At 35.0% G+C, this 20,522-nt stretch overlaps 1 protein-coding gene across 1 annotated transcript in view; it reads right to left on the reverse strand.

Moving 5' to 3' along the window:
• Positions 1–645: 645 nt before the first annotated feature.
• The window catches only part of VRK1 (vaccinia related kinase 1), an 85,686-nt gene continuing 65,809 nt past the window's right edge, over positions 646–20,522 (reverse strand). Inside the window, exons 12-13 of the mRNA XM_011991652.1 lie at positions 6,155–6,245; positions 646–1,082 (exon numbers count right to left, since the gene is read on the reverse strand). Coding sequence (XP_011847042.1) covers positions 1,051–1,082; positions 6,155–6,245 — 123 coding nt within the window. The 3' untranslated portion in view covers positions 646–1,050. The remainder of the gene's footprint in view (positions 1,083–6,154; positions 6,246–20,522) is intronic.

Here is a 20,522-nt window from a genome sequence, read left to right on the forward strand (position 1 = left end):
GTATTTTGAATACATATTAAAATACTTAAATATTTAAGTGAAACTATGTCCATATACCTTCTAAACACACTGTGCATGTTATTAAGTGGTAAAGCATACCATCCGTCAGAAAATAGAGTCCAATCCCGATTTCTCTGACCAAGAAAACTTTGAGGAATGAATCACGAAATTGTTCATAAATGTGTTAAAATTACAAGCTTTTGTTCCCAAGGCAACTAAAAAAATTTCAGATCTTAAACTTTCTGATTACTGAAACTCTGAAGTGCCTGATTTACTGTATAAATATTACATGCTATGAAAGTGAAACTTTTAAGAAAAATAAACTGTGAATGAATAGGATCTATTAATATCTAGTTCATAGGTCTTCCATAGACAAAGCCAGTCTTTATGCAATCTTTAATTACACCACCACTTCATCATCTGCCACTTGTTTTCTTGTCATACAGCTTGCACACTGACATAATTCTTATGTAATCTTTCATTTATGTAGATTTTCTCTCTCATGGATACACTTCCTCCACTTTTTATTTCATATTCCTTTCCCATCCTTGTACCTCCTGTCTCATACAGCAGGTGCTTAATAAAAGATTTTGGAACAGAACAAAATCAATACAAATCAAACCAAACCTTACAGCCACAACATACTGTGCGTTTGTATCAAACAAAAGAGATTTTTATTTTAAGCTTTGCATTTCCTAAAAAGTGAGGACTCTGTCAAACATTTTTATCCACTCTGAGAAATGTACAATGATTAGAAAAGTGCATATCATAATAATTTTCATATATATGTACTCCAAAACATCACAAACACACGGCTTTGGAATAACTTAAGGAGTATTATCTGAAGATTTTGAAATTTCATAAATTAGCCTTTAATGAATTGTACAAAATATTTATTTTTATAAAAAAAGATTATGTTTTCCAGACACATAGGTATTTAGATTACTTCTACCCTGCAAGACTCTCGTGAAAATAAAACACTTCAAATAGAAAAGGAGAAAAAAGTCAAAAGAAAACAAAGAGAAGGAAAGCTGGTTCACAACATCTGAATTACTTCTGGACTCTCTTTCTGGTTCTTGAACCTTGAAGATAAATCAAAGAAACTGAAATCATTAATCAATAATTGACAAAAGCAAAAGAACAGAAATATAAATATCTCTAAATATAGTACATTTTAAAATCGAATTGACTCTGGTGATTTGCAAAGATAAAACTGACATACAAAAGTATGACTGCTAAAACTCTGAAAATCTTAAAAAATTGGGTCATTTTTTAATATGTCAAAAAATATGCTGACAAAACCTACCTTCTAATCTAAGCCATATAAAAATGCTTTCACTGATAAAACGTATCTAATTTTTACTAATACTGAAATATTTCTCTCCAAAATTTAAATTTATTGTAAAATTTAAAACATTATCTCCAAATATAAACCTTAGCAATATAGATAAGCATTCATTCCTTAGGGGGAAGCGATGAGGTCATGCATGTTATGAAAAGCAAAGGAATGAGTTGCTTTTTAAAGCCTATTACCTACACCCTTTAGGCAGGAGAGCACTGGGATATACTGAAATGGAAAGTCTTTTCTGCTAGGAATTATACAGGTCCCAGATGAGTAGCCTCCTACAAAAGGATCATATGTGATACTGGTCTTAGTCCCTTATGACAGCTCCTATCTAACTATTCTTGGTTTGGAATAAATCAGTGACTCTCTGCTGGGGGCATGGGAATTCTGCCTCACCACGGAGACATTTCACCCCACCTACTACTCCTACTCCACCTCTGGGCGCAGCAGTCAGCCTGATTACGGCTGCCTAGTGCTGGCAAAAGCAGCAGGGCCATTTCTTTCCCACTGCCGCATGCTATGCTTTGCCAGGAAAGAGCAGGGGCACCAGAGTGAGGGACAGTATGGTGCTCATAATTAATCAATGACTGCACCAAAAAAAAAAACACAAAAGATCAATACTTCTTTTCTGAAAAGTACAAAACATTCTTTGAATGTGAACAAAATTCCACCATATGCATCTACAGGTTTTCTCATCATGGGTTATTTAGTTACTTAACATGAAAGTTAATTTCAAAACTAGCATTTTTAATGTTTCCAAGTTATAGTTTCTGTTCAATCACGATACAGTTCAATGAATGCAAATTTCAAGTTTACATGAATATCCTTTTGTCTGCCACTCATAATACACACCTTATATACTGTACTATGACTGATTCTAAAATTTGAGTTTTTTCTTAAATTTCTGTAACACAGCCATCTATTAAAAATATCCCACAGTAAATTTTTAGGTTTTTATTTCAAGAAATTTTATTTTTATGATTTTTTGAGAGGGAGTCTCGCTTTGTTGCCAGGCTAGAGTGCAGTGACACCATCTTGGCTCACTGCAACCTCCGCCTCCTGGGTTCGAGTGATTCTCCTGCCTCAGCCTCCAGAGTAGATGAGATTACAGGTGCCTGTCACCACTCCCGGCTAATTTTTGTATTTTAGTAGGACTTAGACTTTCACCATGTTGGTCAGGCTGGTGTTGAACTCCTGACCTCAAATGATGCACCCGCCTCGGCCTCCCAAACTGCTGGGATTACAGGCATGAGTCACTGCGCCCGGCCTATTTCAAGAAATTTGAAATTAATTCTGCACAGAAAACTGAAAATGTTGTGATAGTGAGATTTGGATAAAGGGTATTACAAAATCAAGGTAAATAATCAATACTGTATCTCCCTTTCAATACATTTTAAATCTTTAACCACACTACAAAGAACACTAAACTAACAACTATAAAGCTATATTCAAATAGCATTCTTCTCATTAATGTCTTAATTTGCCATTTTACTCTGAAACTAAATATCATTGCTGCTTATCTCCTTCAATCCAAAGTTTCTCACTGCAACTAAAAGGGCTACTACTGCCTGGAATTTATTATATAATCAGTCCTACGCACCTTGTTGACTTTGCTGCATAAATCAATTCAATATTTTCCCTAATAATCAATTCTAATTGTTACCAAAAAAATCTATCTTCTTATCTCTTTAATTTAAAATATAACCATTTTCATAATATACACTACTGGCAAAGGGTCCAATCATAAGTCTAATGTATGTAATTTGATATTTGGAAAATAACATACGAGTTTGGGATGCTTTTCTATGATTTTATAATGCAGTAGGAAAAAAAGTAGGACATTTCTTTGTAGGGTTCCCTTAAAAATATCTACTTTTTGACTAGTCATGCTTTCTCCAAAGATTCCTCAGGAATGGTCCAAAATCCAAGGTTCTTAAAAATAATACCAACAAAAGTAGCCTCCATTTTATGAAAAGGAGGGGGGAAAGTACACCAGCCATAAATATCATGACTATATTAGCTAATTTTTAGCACAATTCTGAAATACTGGCATAATTTTGAAATGCCAGAATATGCATGATTTTTAAAGGCTTATTTTGTGAGGGGAAAAATTACTTGCAGCAAATAACCAAATTTTCTCAACTGGTAAAAATTATGCCTTGCATAAAAATAAAAGGATTAGAGGCCTCTGTTCTTCTTGAAAACCATCCCATCACCTCCTCTCTTTATCTGAGAAAACCTACACAATACACATTTTGAAAGCTTTCAGAATGTGTTCTTACACAATAGACCCCCAACTATTCAAAATGAGTTTAGGTGTATCAAGAAAATTATACATGTTTTTAAAATGGTCTAAATAGATATTAAAGGAAAGTTGCTCCCATTTTGCTAGGCACAGCATTCTGAAAGATCACACAGTGAGAAAAATCTCTTACCATACTGTAAATCATAAATTGTGTTTGAAAATAAAATTGTTAATGAAGAAACTGACATTTCTAAAGCTGCTGTTAGAGGTAACCATTCTTGAAACATGTTTGACACAAAATCTTAAAGCCCTAAAACACAATATTCACTGAATTGCACTATATATCTTAAAAATCAAAAAAACAAACGTAATAATGTGTCTTTTCCTTCAAGTTACTTTTACACTGATAAATTTTAAAATATACATTTACACAAACTCTTGGCTTTTTCTTTTTGCTGGAAGCAATAACATTTTACCATCAGATAATATTTCCTCTCACTTATGATTATTTTGATAGTAAAATACCTTAACTCGCCTTGTACTTTAGGGGGAAAAAGTGAACTGTAATGTGGGAAATAAACAGCATTTTAAGAAAAGTAATTCTGAGTTTATATGAATAAGGGTGAATCTGATTATTCTTTATCTTCTTAAAAAGTTATGTCAAAAAAACTGAATTGTTCTCCTTAAATTATTTATGACTACTTTACTCTTTTGTCATTAATAAAATAACAAAAATACTAATATATTTTCTCATGGGAAAAACCATCAGTAGAAGACCTTACACTAAAAATTTAGGTTAAAAACATTTCATAATTATACTAGAATTTAAAGGCATTTATTTATCAAGACAAAAACCCTTGATGCTCATTAAGCAAAGTTCAGGTAACAAATGATGTCCAGGCAGTCAAGAGAGGGATGAGTCTTCCCGACGCACAGCTGAGACTCTGCCTTAGACTTAATGAGTGTCAATCTCACTAGAACAATGCAGGATCTTTCTGAAACTAAAATTGCCAGTTTTAAAATTTAAGGGATTGTTTTTAAAGAATACTGCTGTATCTTTATAAATACTCCTTAATTTTGTTCCCACTCACTGTCATAGATAGCTGCTGCTGCTAGCCTCTGGCTGAGACATGGTTCGATGTATTGCTCCTTGGGACTCCTCACTTCCTAATAACAAAATGAAGAAGACACGGGAAAAGGGAAAAAAAGACAGAAGCGAATGGAAGACAGCAGCGGATAAAAGAGAGGGACTACTTCAAAACCTTTCACCTTCAGTATGAAGTTTTATATTCCCTCTTTAGGTATCTCAAGTATTCTTTGGGTTAAAGCAGATTAAACCAAAGGATGTTCTAACCATAATATGAACATAGTATTTGTTCATATTATGAACAACATAGTAATGAAGAACATAGTAATAAAATCAGGGCAAAAATGATTCTCTTTGGAAGTTGAATACTTTGCTTTTCACAAACATGCACTGATGCCACTAGCAAAAGGAAGGAAAAATAAATTGGTGGTATTACTCAATATGGCACCTATGCTTTAAAAAAATTTTTTTTAACCAAAAATAAGCCTTTTCTGTTAGAAATCAAGAAATATTTCAGGACAAACAAAATAATTTTTTTTAAAAAGGCAGACAGGAAAAATCTTTTTAAAAAAATGTATCGTAGGCCACACTGAATAGCTCTCTTTATTGAGTCAAGTACATCATCCTATCATATGAATCCTGGAACATATTGGCTGGCAGTTTATTAAACATATCAGACCAAAGTCCAACCTAGTTCTGCCATTTGCAGATGCTGCCTTTGCTCATGCCATTTCTGGAACTATTAGAAGTGCCTTCAGTGCCAGTTTATAAGCCATCTCAGAAATGACTTCATATCTTGTTTTTGTTTTTTTTTTTTTTTGGTTCAAGAACTGTGAAAAGTGATCAGCCATAAAGCTTTAATTCTTTTCCTCTTAACTTGTTCAGAAAAAAAGAAGAGGTTGACAAACTTTATAAGAAACAATTAGGCAGCTTAGTTACAACAGACCCATATCTGACACCTGACACTCACTATCATACCCAGAGTTATGTGGGATCAGTGTGAGGAAGTGGAAAGATATTGGCCTGACAGTTAAGAGTTCTGGTCTCTATCACCCTTTCACAACAGCTCAGTCATTTATTTTATTTATTTTAGAGATGGGGTTTCTATGTTGCCCAGACTGGACTCAAACTCCTGGGCTCAAGTGATCCTCCTGCCTCAGCCTCCTGAGTAGCTGAGACTACAGGCACACGTTAGTCACCACGCCTGGCAGCTCTGCCATTTAATCATTCAGTGTCTCGGGCTCCAAATCTGCAAAATGAAGGAAGCTTCCCAGTCTCAACTTTATAATTATTGTGGAGAGTAAATAACCTAACGTATGTACAAAAGACACCGTGATACATACTATACAAAAAATCTTGTGGCATTTTATTATAAAATCAAAAGGTCATGACCCAAATAGTTGACCCCTCATGTAATAGGAGGAAATGAAATTTGTGTTTACGTATGGAAGCAGCTAGGCAAACCTGTTCAACTTACGGGTCTGTATGACCTCCTCTGTCTGTGTGTCTGACCATTCCATATCTTCAACACCAGGTTCCTTGCTTTCTTCCATTTCTTTCTTTCGCTTCTTACATATAAAAATTAAAGAGAGAGAGAGAACGAGAGATGTCTGACAGTCAAGTAAACTACAAACTCATCATGTATTTGTGTGTGTGTGTGTCTGTGTGTAACTGTATATAGGTGTGGGTGTGTCAAAACACACAGGAAGAATATTCTCAACTTCAGGATAGTGGTTACCTAAAGGAATGGATGAGGGATGGAAGAAAGGGGGAGTACGAGAACTTTCAACTAGACAGTTAACCCAGATGGTAGGTATATTTGTTATATCCACCTCTAACTTTTCATGTTTTATATACTTCATTATTGAAAGCTATGGTTTAACCATCAGGATTGATCATACAGAAACTCTTTTAAAATAAAATGTTTTACAAACTCACGATCACCACTCAGGCCAATGATACTCTCCACATAGTACAATGCGGGTAGGATGGAGAGAGGATAATTTATTTGATAAATGGAAAAAATGTATGTCTTGTCCCATATATTACATCAGTGTTTATACCACATAACACTGGTGGTAAAATTCTATTTATGAATCAATAATGGAAAACTTGTAATAAATGTTTCTCTTTTAGCATACTTTTTATTAAAAGTTTAAGAGGGCCATAAACCTTACTGTAAATGAATAGTCTTAAAAGTACAAAGCTCTCCTAAAATCTCAAAAACCATCTGGATTTCCCACATTCTCTTGGGCCTGTCCTATTTTTCTAGTGAAGTGTTATTTAGAAGTCAGTGCTTATATTCTGTCACTATCCATTCTTCCCAAATGTTCCTTCAATTTCATTTTATTACTTTCTACCACTACAACATTTTTTAACAGGTCCAGTCCTGCGTTAAGTTTCTAAATTCTCTAACATCTCTATACATAGGTAAAATTATAGAGGGACATGAGTGATAAATATGAAACTTTGAATTTAGTATATAACTTTATCTTGTGTAGTTTCAAATTTAAACTGGTTAAAATCCAAATTTTAATCCAAAGCTTCTTTTGGTTGCCTAAAATAAGTCTGTATCATTTAGAAAACCATCTGATATGCCCCAAATCTCACAGGTTCACAATGCAACAGAATGTCCTCATTTATATTTTCTAACAATTAACAATAAGTTAAACTTCATCTGAGAATGTTCCTTGCTGCAGGCCATTTTGTGTACAGCTAGAAAAGAGGATAATGCCTGCTGACAGCACATTGTTCCTTTTCCTAATGGCAACCATGGGTTCTGTTCCAAAGAGAACTACATGGGAAAGCCGAACTCTATTCAAGCCACATTATCTTAAAACCTCCAAATGGTCAGAACTGTTATTATTTATGTATTACAATTAATCCCACTGTTTCAAAACATTTTTAAGGTGGCTGTGGAAAATTAGAACTCAGAGGTACCCACCATGTTCCTAAAGAAAATGCTTCACATATACAAAAGTAACAACTTGACTGAACCTTGAGAAACTTTCAAAGGCATTCATTTAGCAGATTTGTATATGGAGGTATTGCCTCTCAAAAATAGCTGTAAGAGTGGCTATAACTTCATATAACTGATGAGAAAAGGGGAGAATGCCTTACATCTTTCTTTTCCAAAGTGTTGCTTCATGATTACCATCTAAACCCTGCTGGGCTGAACAGATTGGTTCGATAATTACATACAATAACTGCAGTGGGCAGGTAACCCTCAGCTGGCACAGGGCAGCTCCCCTGTGAGAACTTCCATATGCAAACTGCACTGATGGAGTGCATTAGGTACATCTTTCCTGCCTGTGCACAGGCCTGATTAACGCCAGCCAAGACTCCAAGGTTAGCATGTCAGCAGATTTGTGATGCATTAGGCAGGAATAAACACAGACACTTTTGTTCGTTCAGACCAAAATTAAGGAGGAATATTTCAGCACTATATTGCTTTCCATACAGCAGAGAATACATTTTCCAGTTTTTGGAGAGCAGATTTTTAAATGCTCATTATAAAGGCAGCTAGCTATCCAATACATTCTACCCAAGAACCTAAGTGCATTCATCTAGTTTTCAAGCTTATTTAATAAAAGGGGGCTTTCTTAATCTCCATGCAGGTAAATTACATAGGAAGGAAAATCAGACAGTATTCAACCAACAAAAAACAACACCTGTGCTTTAAGCAGTATGCATTAGGTAAAGCACTCTACTGCATGAATCCACACTTCAGCCAGGTAACTCCTGCCCAACTTTTCTAACAATGTACGTAGTCTGGATACAAAGGGCCAGTGGTCTACAGATGAATTAAAAAACCAAAATAAAACCCTTCAAGTTTAGTAGTATCTAAGTATGTTATCAATTTTATAAGGCAATGAGTAAAATTCTAAGCAATCTGCTGCCAGCTTCTTCCTTCTGAATATTTCCAAATGCTTCATTTTGTTATTTGTCAACATCCTTAGGCTTCAGGTAGTGCATATTTTGGTTCCTTTTGAAGAGAAAAATGGCTTCACAAAGTGACTATGCTAATCTCTGATTTTTGTCACATTCTGTATGAGGTCTCACAGGTGCCTTTGTGTTTAATATGAAACCAAAATATTGTATGATATACTAACTTATAAAATAAACGAGTATTCTTTTAATTCAGCACAGCTAAAATATCTTCAGAAATTAGATTTCAAAGGGCACTAGAATATATATTACACATTATATTTTTGAAGTGTTCAGATATGCTAAAGTTTAGTTAATTAGCAGCTTCTCACTTCCAATTTAGAAACAGGAAGACAAATAGGCTACATGCATTTGAACTGATAATTTACTAATAGTCTAGTCTAAACACCGACTGGAGACCTGCTATTGACTTAAAGTTGTTTTAATAGAAAAGAGAAAAAAAATCTTCAGAAGCAAAAACCAAAGACCAATTCTTTGCTTCCCAAGTCAAGCATCAAAAGATCACCTCTAGATGTTTTGAACGGCTTCTAAGAAAAGCCAATCAGATTCATGGCTATCTCCAAGAGATGAGTACTCAGGCAGTGTTATTTGGGTTTTGCCCATCCCTTATGACAGAAGTCTACATGTTTACTTTAGAAACTTAAAATTATACAGCCTAAAAGTTTTAAAATGCTTCATACAGCACATATGTCACAGAACAAAGAACTTTAAACACTGCACGAATCAGTCCATGTGACTGCACTAATCAGTTAACCTTATTTTATTTATTTGATTAAATTATTACATTCCCTAACAGTGGTTGAAAACAGAATATTAGTAGTAACTAAAAAGATATGACATATCTTCTATGAAGGTAAAGCTAACATGTTACTATATACCACAATATTTCTGAAACTAATAGAGTTAGTTAAAATCTACTATATACACAGAGAAAACTGAAGCTAGGGATGGAAAAAAGCCAGAGAATGTGCTCAGTATTTCTCAGCTGATGGTGATGAAAAGACTAGAACTCAGAGTTCTTTATCCTTATTGCAATTTCCTTTCCACAGCACTACGCTGTCTCCCTATGCGAGCTTTCAGTAGGAAGCAGTAGTTTCTAGTTGCTGTGTTCTTAATGTATTTTTTCTAGAGTTATAGTACATAAATTTGTGTATTTCATGTAAACTATTTCCATAACCTCCTCTATTTCTCTCCTACTATGTATGCCCCCTGAGGGCAAGGACTATGGTTTTCCTCATTTTTCTAACCCTTAATGAGCTTGGCACAGTGTTTTGCACATATACAGACGTGCACCTGTAGAGGAACTATTAAACTATTCTCGTAATAAAGCAATAATTTCATATCTTCCTCTAAGTCTCTCAAAAACTGTAATATTTGAATGGACATTAATTACAGATATGTTTCAAGAAAATGCAGGAAAAGGTGAAACATAATTACAGGGAGAAGAAATAAAAAGATGGAGAGTTAGGAAATGAACAAATGACTTGAAAAGAGACAGACAAATCTGAGGAATAATCTAAAAATATCCTGCTAGAGGCCTGGCGCAGTAGCTCACACCTACAATCCCAGCACTTTGGGAGGCCTAGGTGGGCAGATCACTTGAGGTCAGGAGTTTGAGACTAGGTTGGCCACATGGTGAAACCCCGTCTCTACTAAAAATACAAAAATTAGCCAGGTGTGGTGGCAGGCACCAGTCCCAGCTGAGGCAGAAGAATTGCTTGAACCCAGGAGGTCGAGGTTGCAGTGAGCCAAGATCACACCAATGCACTCCAGCCTGGGTGCCACAGCGAGACTCCGTCTCAAAAAAAGAATAAAAATAAAAATTTGCTAGAATGTATTAAAGTGATTTACTATTTTCAATGAGTTTCAGAGATGAAGACTGTAATAAAAATAATGACTATTGCAATTTCCTTCCACAACAGCATTGACCTCCATCTGAACAGAGGTGAAGATCACCACCACATATTTACTAAGCATCTACTGTGTGCCTGGCACTATTTTCAAGCTGAAAAATAGACACTATAAAATAGTTAAAGCAAAAAAGAACCATCATCTTTTATAAAAACATTAAATACACACACGTTTAATTTCTGCAACTATGTGTTTTGATGTAAGCACTGTAAGAAATCCTTTTAGGGTTCCATAAATGAGTGTTCTTATATAAGTGTCCAGTGTAATCCCACTAACATGGAAATTCATTCTATGAAATATCAATCCATATGTACATGTAACACACACATTACCTCACAGTCCACCCTGGATTTTGTTGTTGTTGTCTACTTGTTTAAATTTAGATCTCTCTCCTGTCAACATTTTTAGTCATCTACTCTGGAGACAGGAAGTACAACTCAAGCAATTTTGCTAATTATTATTAACAGGTCTGAAGGAACGAGGTTAGCAAAATAATATGATTAAATATATGGCAAACAAAGTTTGGAATATCTATGTTCTTCACTAGTTCAAGCTATCCCACCCTTACTTACAAAACCATGAAAAATTAAGAATTTACTGTAACTATCCAAAAATAGCACACCAAAAATTGCAGGTAATTTATATGAATGTGCCAGAAAATACTGATACAATCATAGACTTTGTCAGAATAAATGGGGGAAAAAAACTATCTGGTTGGCTATCAGGGTTGATTGCTCCATGCGCAACACATTTTTTTCAGCAAAAGCACTGCTTTCATAAAGTCAGCATAATTTGTCTATTCACTTATTTTAGAGCACATGTATGTCCCTTCAGTTTGGCTTACTACGGAACTAGGGAAAGCTGCCTTCAAGCTCTACTGTCACCCTTTCTCCTAGAAAAAACACTCAGCAGACAAGCTGTGGAACAAGCTAACCCTTGATTACATGATCTACAGGAGGACTACATGCTTCAGAACTTTCATCAAAATGTCGCACAATAACAGCAAGCACAACCTAGAAAAATCTCCCCATGACACTTTTGAAAACAGTAAATTCAACTTCCAACTTGTTGGCAGCAATGGCTTTTCATGATCCTAACATCATTCATATTACAAGGAGATCATGAAACTTTAATATGATCAAACATATAGTCACTTAACAAGATGAAAGCTGTTTCCAGAGATTCAATGAACTACAGTCTAGAAGACTAATATGTCAGTGTATTCTATTCTGGATTAAAGTCAACGCGACACCACTTCACTCATGCTTTCCTTTGACGGTTCCATGACATGCACCATTAAGGTCGAAAACTTTTGGCAAAGTTAAGATGTTTCAAAAGTACAATTTATGGGTAAAGGCAAATGAGTGGCCAGGTCATGCTTTGTCTTTAACATTTTATGCCTAAAATCACTAGGATGCCTTGAACTTTCTGTATAAATGCATAATAATAATGATTTCATGGCCCTGAACAAGTCACTTAGCCTCTTCTGAGTTTTAGTCCCATCATTTATGAACAAATGAATTTCACAGGCATGCTGCAAAAGTTATAAAAAACAATTTAAAAGTCCTGAAAGAATATAGAAACTACATAAATGCTCAGTGATAACCTAAAGTTTAAAGGGTCAATATCCTATTACCTGTACTGAGCACAATCAAGTCTTCTAAGGAATTCTCAATAATTAAAAATGTAAGATTTTAAAAACTACTTAATATAATACTATAAACTAAGGAGGCTAATCTTTATAAATACATCAGTGAAAACCAAAACCTATATATATATACCGGTGGGGAGTTAACTAATCTCAAGGCAACACATGAACAAGTGTATTACAGAACAAACTGGGCTACATTAGAGTTACTATTAAAAACATACTACCTGATCTTCCCTTAATAAACTCATGTCCACAAAACACCTAATTCCTAAACACACAGGCAGAAAATAGCAGACACAGAATTCTCTGGTGGTAAGGAATCCTCTGCTTTACGTCAACTACCTATTATCCTTTAGTATCAATTATTTAGCTCAAGAAAAAAAAGGTTAACTACAAACTGATTAATTTGACTTATATGTTCTTAATAAAAGTTACGGAGCTACATTTTACTTATTTTAAAAATTTGTTTATATTCTGCCTTAACAAGATGGAGTTACATTTTAGTCTTCATTTCACAGTAATTAACATCTTGTCTTTCACTGCAAAATCAACTTTTACCAATTCATACTCGTTCACTATTCCAAACAATCTATTTTAACACACATACTAAGTGAAATATAACCGAGTCTTCATTCACACGTGCCTAACAACCTGTTTAATAAACTGAACTTTTAAAGATATAAGATCTTAGTTTATTAGAAGGTTCAAATGAAAATGTTCCATGTTATTTTCTTATCATCAATAAACTAGAAAGATGGGAAAAGTTAAATAGCGGATGAAATAACAGCATTAACAATAATATTGTAGTTAACATTTACTGGTCACTTGCTATGTGCCTGCCACTGTTCTAAGCACTTTATATCTTTTAATCCTCACAACAATCTTATAAGCAAGACAGATAACATTCTTATTTCAACAGAGAGAATTTTTTTTAAAATTCATCCATTATTAAAAAGAAATGCACACAGGCCCGGCATGGTGGTTCATGCCTGTAATCCCAGCACTTAGGGAGGCTGAGGCGCACGATCACCTGAGGTCAGGAGTTTGAGATCAGCCTGACCATCACGGAGAAACCCTGTTTCTACTAAAAATACAAAATTAGCCAGGCGTTGTGGTGCATGCCTGTAATCCCAGCTACTTGGGAGGCTGAGGCTGGAGAATTGCTTGAACTCGGAGGTTGCAGTGAGTCAAGATGGTCCCACTGCACTTCAGCCTGGGCAACAAGAGCAAAACTCTGTCTCTCAAAAACAAACGAACAAACAAACAAAACAAAAAAACATGCACAGAAATGTTTAACATTTCCAAAGAACTGGTCATCATATCAGAAAAATAAATCTAATAGTATCCTTTGAGATCTCAATTTTGGGTACTTCTTATAAGCATGTCCTTTCATTACTTCAAGAAATTCTTCTGGGCACCATTCAAGACATTTATATGATACCAAATTTCCTTCCGTATCACTTATAGTAAGGTACTTACATATACAGAGATCAAAAAATAGTAAGTGTGCATCACTGCCCACATGCAAAAACTGGTCATGGGGTTGATAGATGCTACAATGCAAAGTCTAAAATGCCCGATATTTGCTATGCCTATTTGCAAAAGGGCTGTTTTCTGCATAGAGGCTATTCAGACACGCAAATTTTAATATGCAGTGGTTCTTAACTATGTCTGCACAATGAAATCACCTAAGAAATTTTTTTAAAATCCTGACGGTCCCACTCTTATAGCTTTTGATTTACTTGGTCTAGGGTACAGCCCAGATAGTGGGATACTTAAAAGCTCCCAGGTGAATCTATTATAATATGCAACTAAGGATGCCACCCACAGCCTCACAAGCACCTCCATTAAAATGATCTGAGGTACTTGTGTGTTAATGGACCCTCCCAGACCAGAAAAAGAAACTGGAGAAGCAGGGAGTCCTGGCACCCAAAAAATAAGCTATCTGGTCACAAATTTCACTCATTTCTGAAATCACTGGAAGTAGATGTCTGTAAAGAAAATTCTATTAAACTAACAGGAAAACAGGTATTACAACTTGGACTGAGGTATACACTATTAAAATCAGTCAAACAACAACAAAAAAAATGACTAGACAATAATCATTGAAAAAAATCTAAGCAATATCACAGAACCAAAACAGAAAGACATTAAACTCAAAAAGAACAATCCCTCTGCCAAAACAGTTAATATTAACAAGTCTCATAATTACTATTCTCAAAGGATTTAAGAGGCTATCTTACCAATAAAACAAGAATATGCTGGCATATTAAAAAAAGAACTAGTACCCCTAAAATATGACCAAAAAACAAAACAGATGTAACAAATGAGCAACAAGAAGCCCACAGATCTATACAGAACAGTGTTAAGGACAGAAAATGAACATGTGATCGAAGAGTTAGGAGACATGGAGAAAAGAAGCCAGCTTCCAGAGTTCCCAGATTCATGTGGTAGGAGTTCCAGAGGGACAGAATAGAGAAGGAAAGAAAAGGAAATCCTCACATACACAGAAAATAAATTTTCCAAGTGTTTAATACAGGCATTAAGCCTTTAGATGAAAAAGGTCCACCAAATACCAAGAAAGAAAACCAAACAAAGTGTAAGAACAAACCAGAACACACACACACTTGTGCACAGATACCTGCAGAATGCCAGGACAAAGAGAAAGGCAAGAAGCTTTAAAGCAAGAGTGGAAAAAACAGAAATCTAGTAAAAACCAAACATCAGGAAAATCAGATGTTAGAAGGCAAAAAAGCAATGTCTTCTATTAAAAACTATATAGCCACATTAGTTTTCAACTAGGGAAAGACAGATATTTTTGGACTTCTCAAGGTTTACAAGTTTATCATTCAGAAGCTTTCTTTAAAAAAAAATTTAGCATATACTCTGAAACATAAAGCCAAGAGAAAGGACATGGATAACAAACAAAAAACACAAAATATGTTAGGCTCATGATGAATTCTAAATAATAATACATACTATACAAATGACACAAAAAACTACAACTAAAAATTCCAGATGATTGTAGTGTGAGAGATGGTTTGTGGAGGGCTCAGAGGGTAAAAGTAAAAACAAGCTCTGTTTACTCTTGTGAGAAAAGGATATAAATTCTAATTAACTCTAAATGTTCACACACATAAACAAATTAAAATGTGTTAAAAAATGAGTGGAGACATTTTGGAGGTTAAGATTTCACAACTTCCCTCCACCTAAAATCTGAAGTAATGAACCCAAAATAACAATTAAGAAGTATTTCAGCAGCAAACAGAAGCAGCATAGCTTCGCAGCATAGCCTTTGAAAAGTGACGACCATGAAGTCTGTCAGACACTTCAAGAATGTGAGCAAACATCATTCTGAAATTTTTCACCAGTAGTCCCCAATTTAGAAGATGTAAGTCAGGCAGCTTGGGGGAGAAAAGACTTCAGCCCGTTGAAAAGAGGAAACCCTCCCTACTCCCACAGTGACTCCCCAAAAGCAGGACCTGCAATTTTGTTTCTTCCCTGGCTGGGAAGAAACCTGGAGAAAGAGAGTAGAATAATAAAAATCACTAATTATCTTCAACTGTAAACAGGGGACTACCACAACCAGTGAGAAAAGAGAACATAAATAAGAAACATAAAGAATTAAAGCCATGGAGAAGAGATCGCCAATATAGTCTTTCTTTCACTGTGGATTCACTAAGAACATCCCAAATTAATAAACTCACATTTTTGCTTCTTCTGGGTAGGCAGAGAACGGAAGCAAATACTGGAAAATGACTGATAAATTTGGCCTATGGCTCACCAGACCCCACCCCCAAACATGTATTCATAGGCAAAGAAAATGAATTGACAATATATCAAGCCCTAAAATCCAAACTATAAAGAATAACATTCTCAAAGATGGGAAAGTCAAAGATTCACAAATACAATAATCTAGTAAATTCAAATAAAGCTATCCTTATCCAATATGAAAAAGACAGAATAAGCATGCCAACAAAGAATACCAGGAGACAAGAAAAGAAACTGAAAAAGAAGCTCATAACATGCAAAAGATAGCTGAAGACTCTACCTCTGAAAGGAAACAGTCCTCCCCCAAGGAAGAAAATTTTATAAAATGCATCAGAGGCTTAAAAAAAGGCTTAAAAAATAGATTAAAAAATACTCACTTTTTTAAAAAAATAGAGTAAATGATTTTTTAAAAGACAAAAAGATAGCAAGGAAACCGCACAGCTAAACAAAACAATCATTATAGAATGTATATATATTAGGAATAGTAAAAAACAGAGCAAACATTGCTGACAACCAGATGACATAAAGGAAGGACTTTGTATAATCACAGATAATCCAATAAAAAAATAGAATAAGAATTAAGCAGTTAGAAGAAAATAGACATGGATGTTGTGTATTATCGCTACAGACACAGAAAACTACAAACACGACTGAGATAAATGGAAGAACATCTGAGCAACTACAGGTGCCTACTATGTCTATGGAAGAGAAGATGTCAGTTCCTTCCAAATTGCTCTATAGAGTAAACGCAATTTTAGTCAAAATCCCGGAAGTATTTTTAAGGAAACTAATAAGCCAATTCTAAAATTTATATGTAAATTCAAAGAGCCAAGAAGAGCAAAGACAATGCTAAAGAAATAGAAGTTGGAGAATATATGCTATCAGATAGCATTATGAAGCCAATAGTTCAAACAATGTGGCACTGGCACAAAGATGGACAAGCAGGCCAATGGTACAGAATAGGGTATCTAGAAAAAGACTCAAATACCTATGATTACCACTGCAATGCTGTAAGGACAGGATCGTCTTTTCTTTTTTTTTTTTTTTTTTTTTTTTTTTTTTTTTTTTTTTTGAGACGGAGTCTCGCTCTAAGCTCTGCCTCCCGGGTTCACGCCATTCTCCTGCCTCAGCCTCCCGAGTAGCTGGGACTACAGGGGCCCGCCACCTCGCCTGGCTAGTTTTTTTGTATTTTTTAGTAGAGATGGGGTTTCACCACGTTAGCCAGGATGGTCTCGATCTCCTGACCTCGTGATCCACCTGTCTCGGCCTCCCAAAGTGCTGGGATTACAGGCTTGAGCCACCGCGCCCGGCAGGATTGTCTTTTCAACAAATGGTTTACATCAACTAGATATCAAAAGAAGAAAAACAAATACTGACTCACACCATGCACAAGATCAATTTCTGTTAAACTGCAGACTTAAATGTGATGGATAAGATAAAATTTCTTGAAAATAACGTATCTTCATGATCCTAAGTAGACAAAATATTCCTTAATAGAATATAAAAAGCACTAACCATAAACAAAAAGACTGATAAACTGAATTTCATTAAAATGAAGAGATTCCATTCATCAAAAGATACCACATTAAGAGTAAAAAGATTAAACACCAACTGGAAGATAATATGTGTAACACATACATTGCATACATACAAAGTATTCAACTCTGGCAAATCAAAAGAAAGCTGACAACCCCAACCTTTTTTTTTTTTTTTTTTTTAAATAGGCAAAAGATTTGAAATGTACTTCACCAAAAACAGGATTATCAAGGCTGGCAGGCATACAAAAATGTTTCAAATCAGTATTTTTCAAGGAGATTAAGTTAAAACCATAAACAAATCAGTGCACACCCACCAAAATAGGTGAAATTAAATATAATGCAATAGCTAGTATCAGTGAGCTACTGGAACTCCCCTATGCTACCGATAAGAATTAAACTGAGAGAGCAGCTTTGGAAAATTGACTGGCCATATCTACAAACCCTCAACATAAGTAAGCCTTATGCTGCAGCAACCCCAGTATGTACAGACCCAATCTGAAATAAATGTACATGCTTCCCCCCAAAATTAAAATAACGCTCTTAACAGCATTATCACAACTGCCAAAAACTGGAACAATCTGAAAGTCCGTCAATAAATTATGGTATAGTCATAGGGGATACTACATAGCAATGAAAAACAAATTTTTGTTACATGCAACAGCATGGAAATTCAGAGATACAATTACATGAAAGAAACAAAGGAGTATGTAATATATGATACCATTACTATAATTTCCCCAAATATGGCAAAACTAATTCTGGCAATGATTCATATCTTGATCTGGGTGATGTTTAAGTGAATATTGTGTAAAAGTGTACTTATTCATGCACTTTTCTATACATATGTAACAACTTCACTTAACAATTTAGGGCGAAAAAGTCCACTTGACAAAATTCAGCCAAATGAGAAGTTGAAAATAAAGAACTCAATAACAGGCCTAAAGAAAAAAATTGTTAGCAAATGCTGACTCTACTTAACTACAGTACTATGATCAAACCATTAGAAAACAGGAATGTACCAACTTCAACAATCTAAATTTATATAATTACAATACAGTTTATCTTTATTACTGTATCAGGCTAAAACAGCTAGATAGATTTTCACCAAATTTAGAGAGTACGTTCAGAGCACCCTGACTGAAACTACAGACTACATGGTGTAAAGGCTGTGTGAGGTCAATCCCCTCGGAAAGAAAGGAAGAAAGCTGTCCACCAGAGCAGCTGCAGGCTACTGATTTGCAATGGAAGGGCTTTGCTCTTATTCAACTCTTTGTACCCTGCTCCAGGCTAAGTGCCAGCAAGGGTTTATTTAACAATGGTTAAATAAGAGAAACTCTAGAAAGACCAATTAGCATAATGCAGCCAGAAAAATAAAATTAAAAAATTAAAAAATTAGGAGGTAAAATAGAGAAGGAAAGAAAGGTATGTGAATATCATTCATAGGGAGCAACAATATAGGCTGTCTGAAAATGAAAAAATAAAATACAAATTGCAAGGCCATGATCTAGACCTTACTCAACGACTTTCCAGGGACGAGATTCCAGTCAACAACCCTTTTTGTTGACTTAGGCAGGCAACTTAAAACTCTAAAATAGTTCATGGAGGTGTTAATGTCCTTTTAACTTGCTGAGCTCTTTCCAGTAAATTAAGCTGTTCTTAACCCAGACAGAACGAGAAGAATTCTCTAAGGATGGGATCACATGTCATTGATCTTCGTAGCCCTAGAGACCTAGCCTAGATCAGGTACATAAATTAGACCTTTTACATAATTGTTGAATGTTAATTTATGAGTATACACGGAATCCAGTAACTGTTGCACTGTACTGCCAGATTCTAAAAACTGAAAATGTTTAGTTCTAATCAACAATAAAAATATTTGACTTTGTACTTTTTAAGGGCAGATATATACTTGATCTCTCTGTTCTCCTTCAGGATTATGTCATCCCAAAATTCTACGCTTTAAATAAAGCTCCTTGATTATTAAGCAGAAAACATTTCCAAGTGGGTAAATTCATGTTTCACTCTAGTTTCCAAATATACTGCACCGTAATCAAGCATGGCTGCAAAAAAAATAGACAAGAAACCTTGCTTCATTCCACTGTTCATCAATTCCTGTAAGTTTTTACCAAAAAGAGTATCTCTTAGGAACCTAAAGACAAACATATATTAAACTGATTAAACCTACCCCTTTCCAAAACAGATCTCAGTCTGATACTTACACAGAAAATACACTTTACACTTTTAAAAATTATGACAAAGGAAAAGAGAGGAAACAAATGTACTAATTATAAAAATCAACAAAGTAGTAGAATTAGGCATTATGTTTAGTTTTGAGCCTCCTGACATCCAGAGCAAAAAAAGACATGTGGGTTATAGATCTTGCTGCAAAACAGAAGCAGCAAGCCAGTTTCTCAAAGGAGAAAGCTTTTCATTGTAGGGAGCCCCCAACTTCTCATCCAGCAGAGCTCTGCTTTTATCTGTTTTCAATGAAAGCATTTACAATTTATATGAAGAAAATGTTCTGCAGTTTAAAAGAAAAGCAAAGCTTGAAAAAAACTGGTCTGGTCCAATCCTTTCACTTTACAAAAAAAAAAAAAAAGCCAACAAAATTAATAACTCACTTCAGTTAAAACATGGCTATCGAGCAGCTCATGATCTTACCTAACTTCATCTTAACTTTTATTAATTTCCTTTTAATACAGACAACAATCCTGTGTCAGCAATGAGTGTACAAAAAGCAGTAAACTAATGAAGTAAACCTCCTAATAGTTCAACTTGTTCAACTCAGTATTCATTTTTTTCCCCTAAATGAAGCTTTATACATGTCAGGGATGATCCAACAGGAAATTTCCAGCCTTCTGAACTATCCAAGGACACAGCAGAATTATAAGGTCACAGATGTTAGCTCTGCAGCAGACTGACCTACTCAGCTGTAAAGTCAGCCAACCTGCAGAAACTAAATTTTCTCCAGCACGTAGGTCCAAACAACAGGGATTTGCAAAGGAAGGTAGGGGCGGGGGCAGGGG

Source organism: Mandrillus leucophaeus, unplaced genomic scaffold (genome assembly GCF_000951045.1).
Source record: "Mandrillus leucophaeus isolate KB7577 unplaced genomic scaffold, Mleu.le_1.0 Scaffold4, whole genome shotgun sequence".
Taxonomy (NCBI): Eukaryota; Metazoa; Chordata; class Mammalia; order Primates; family Cercopithecidae; genus Mandrillus; species Mandrillus leucophaeus.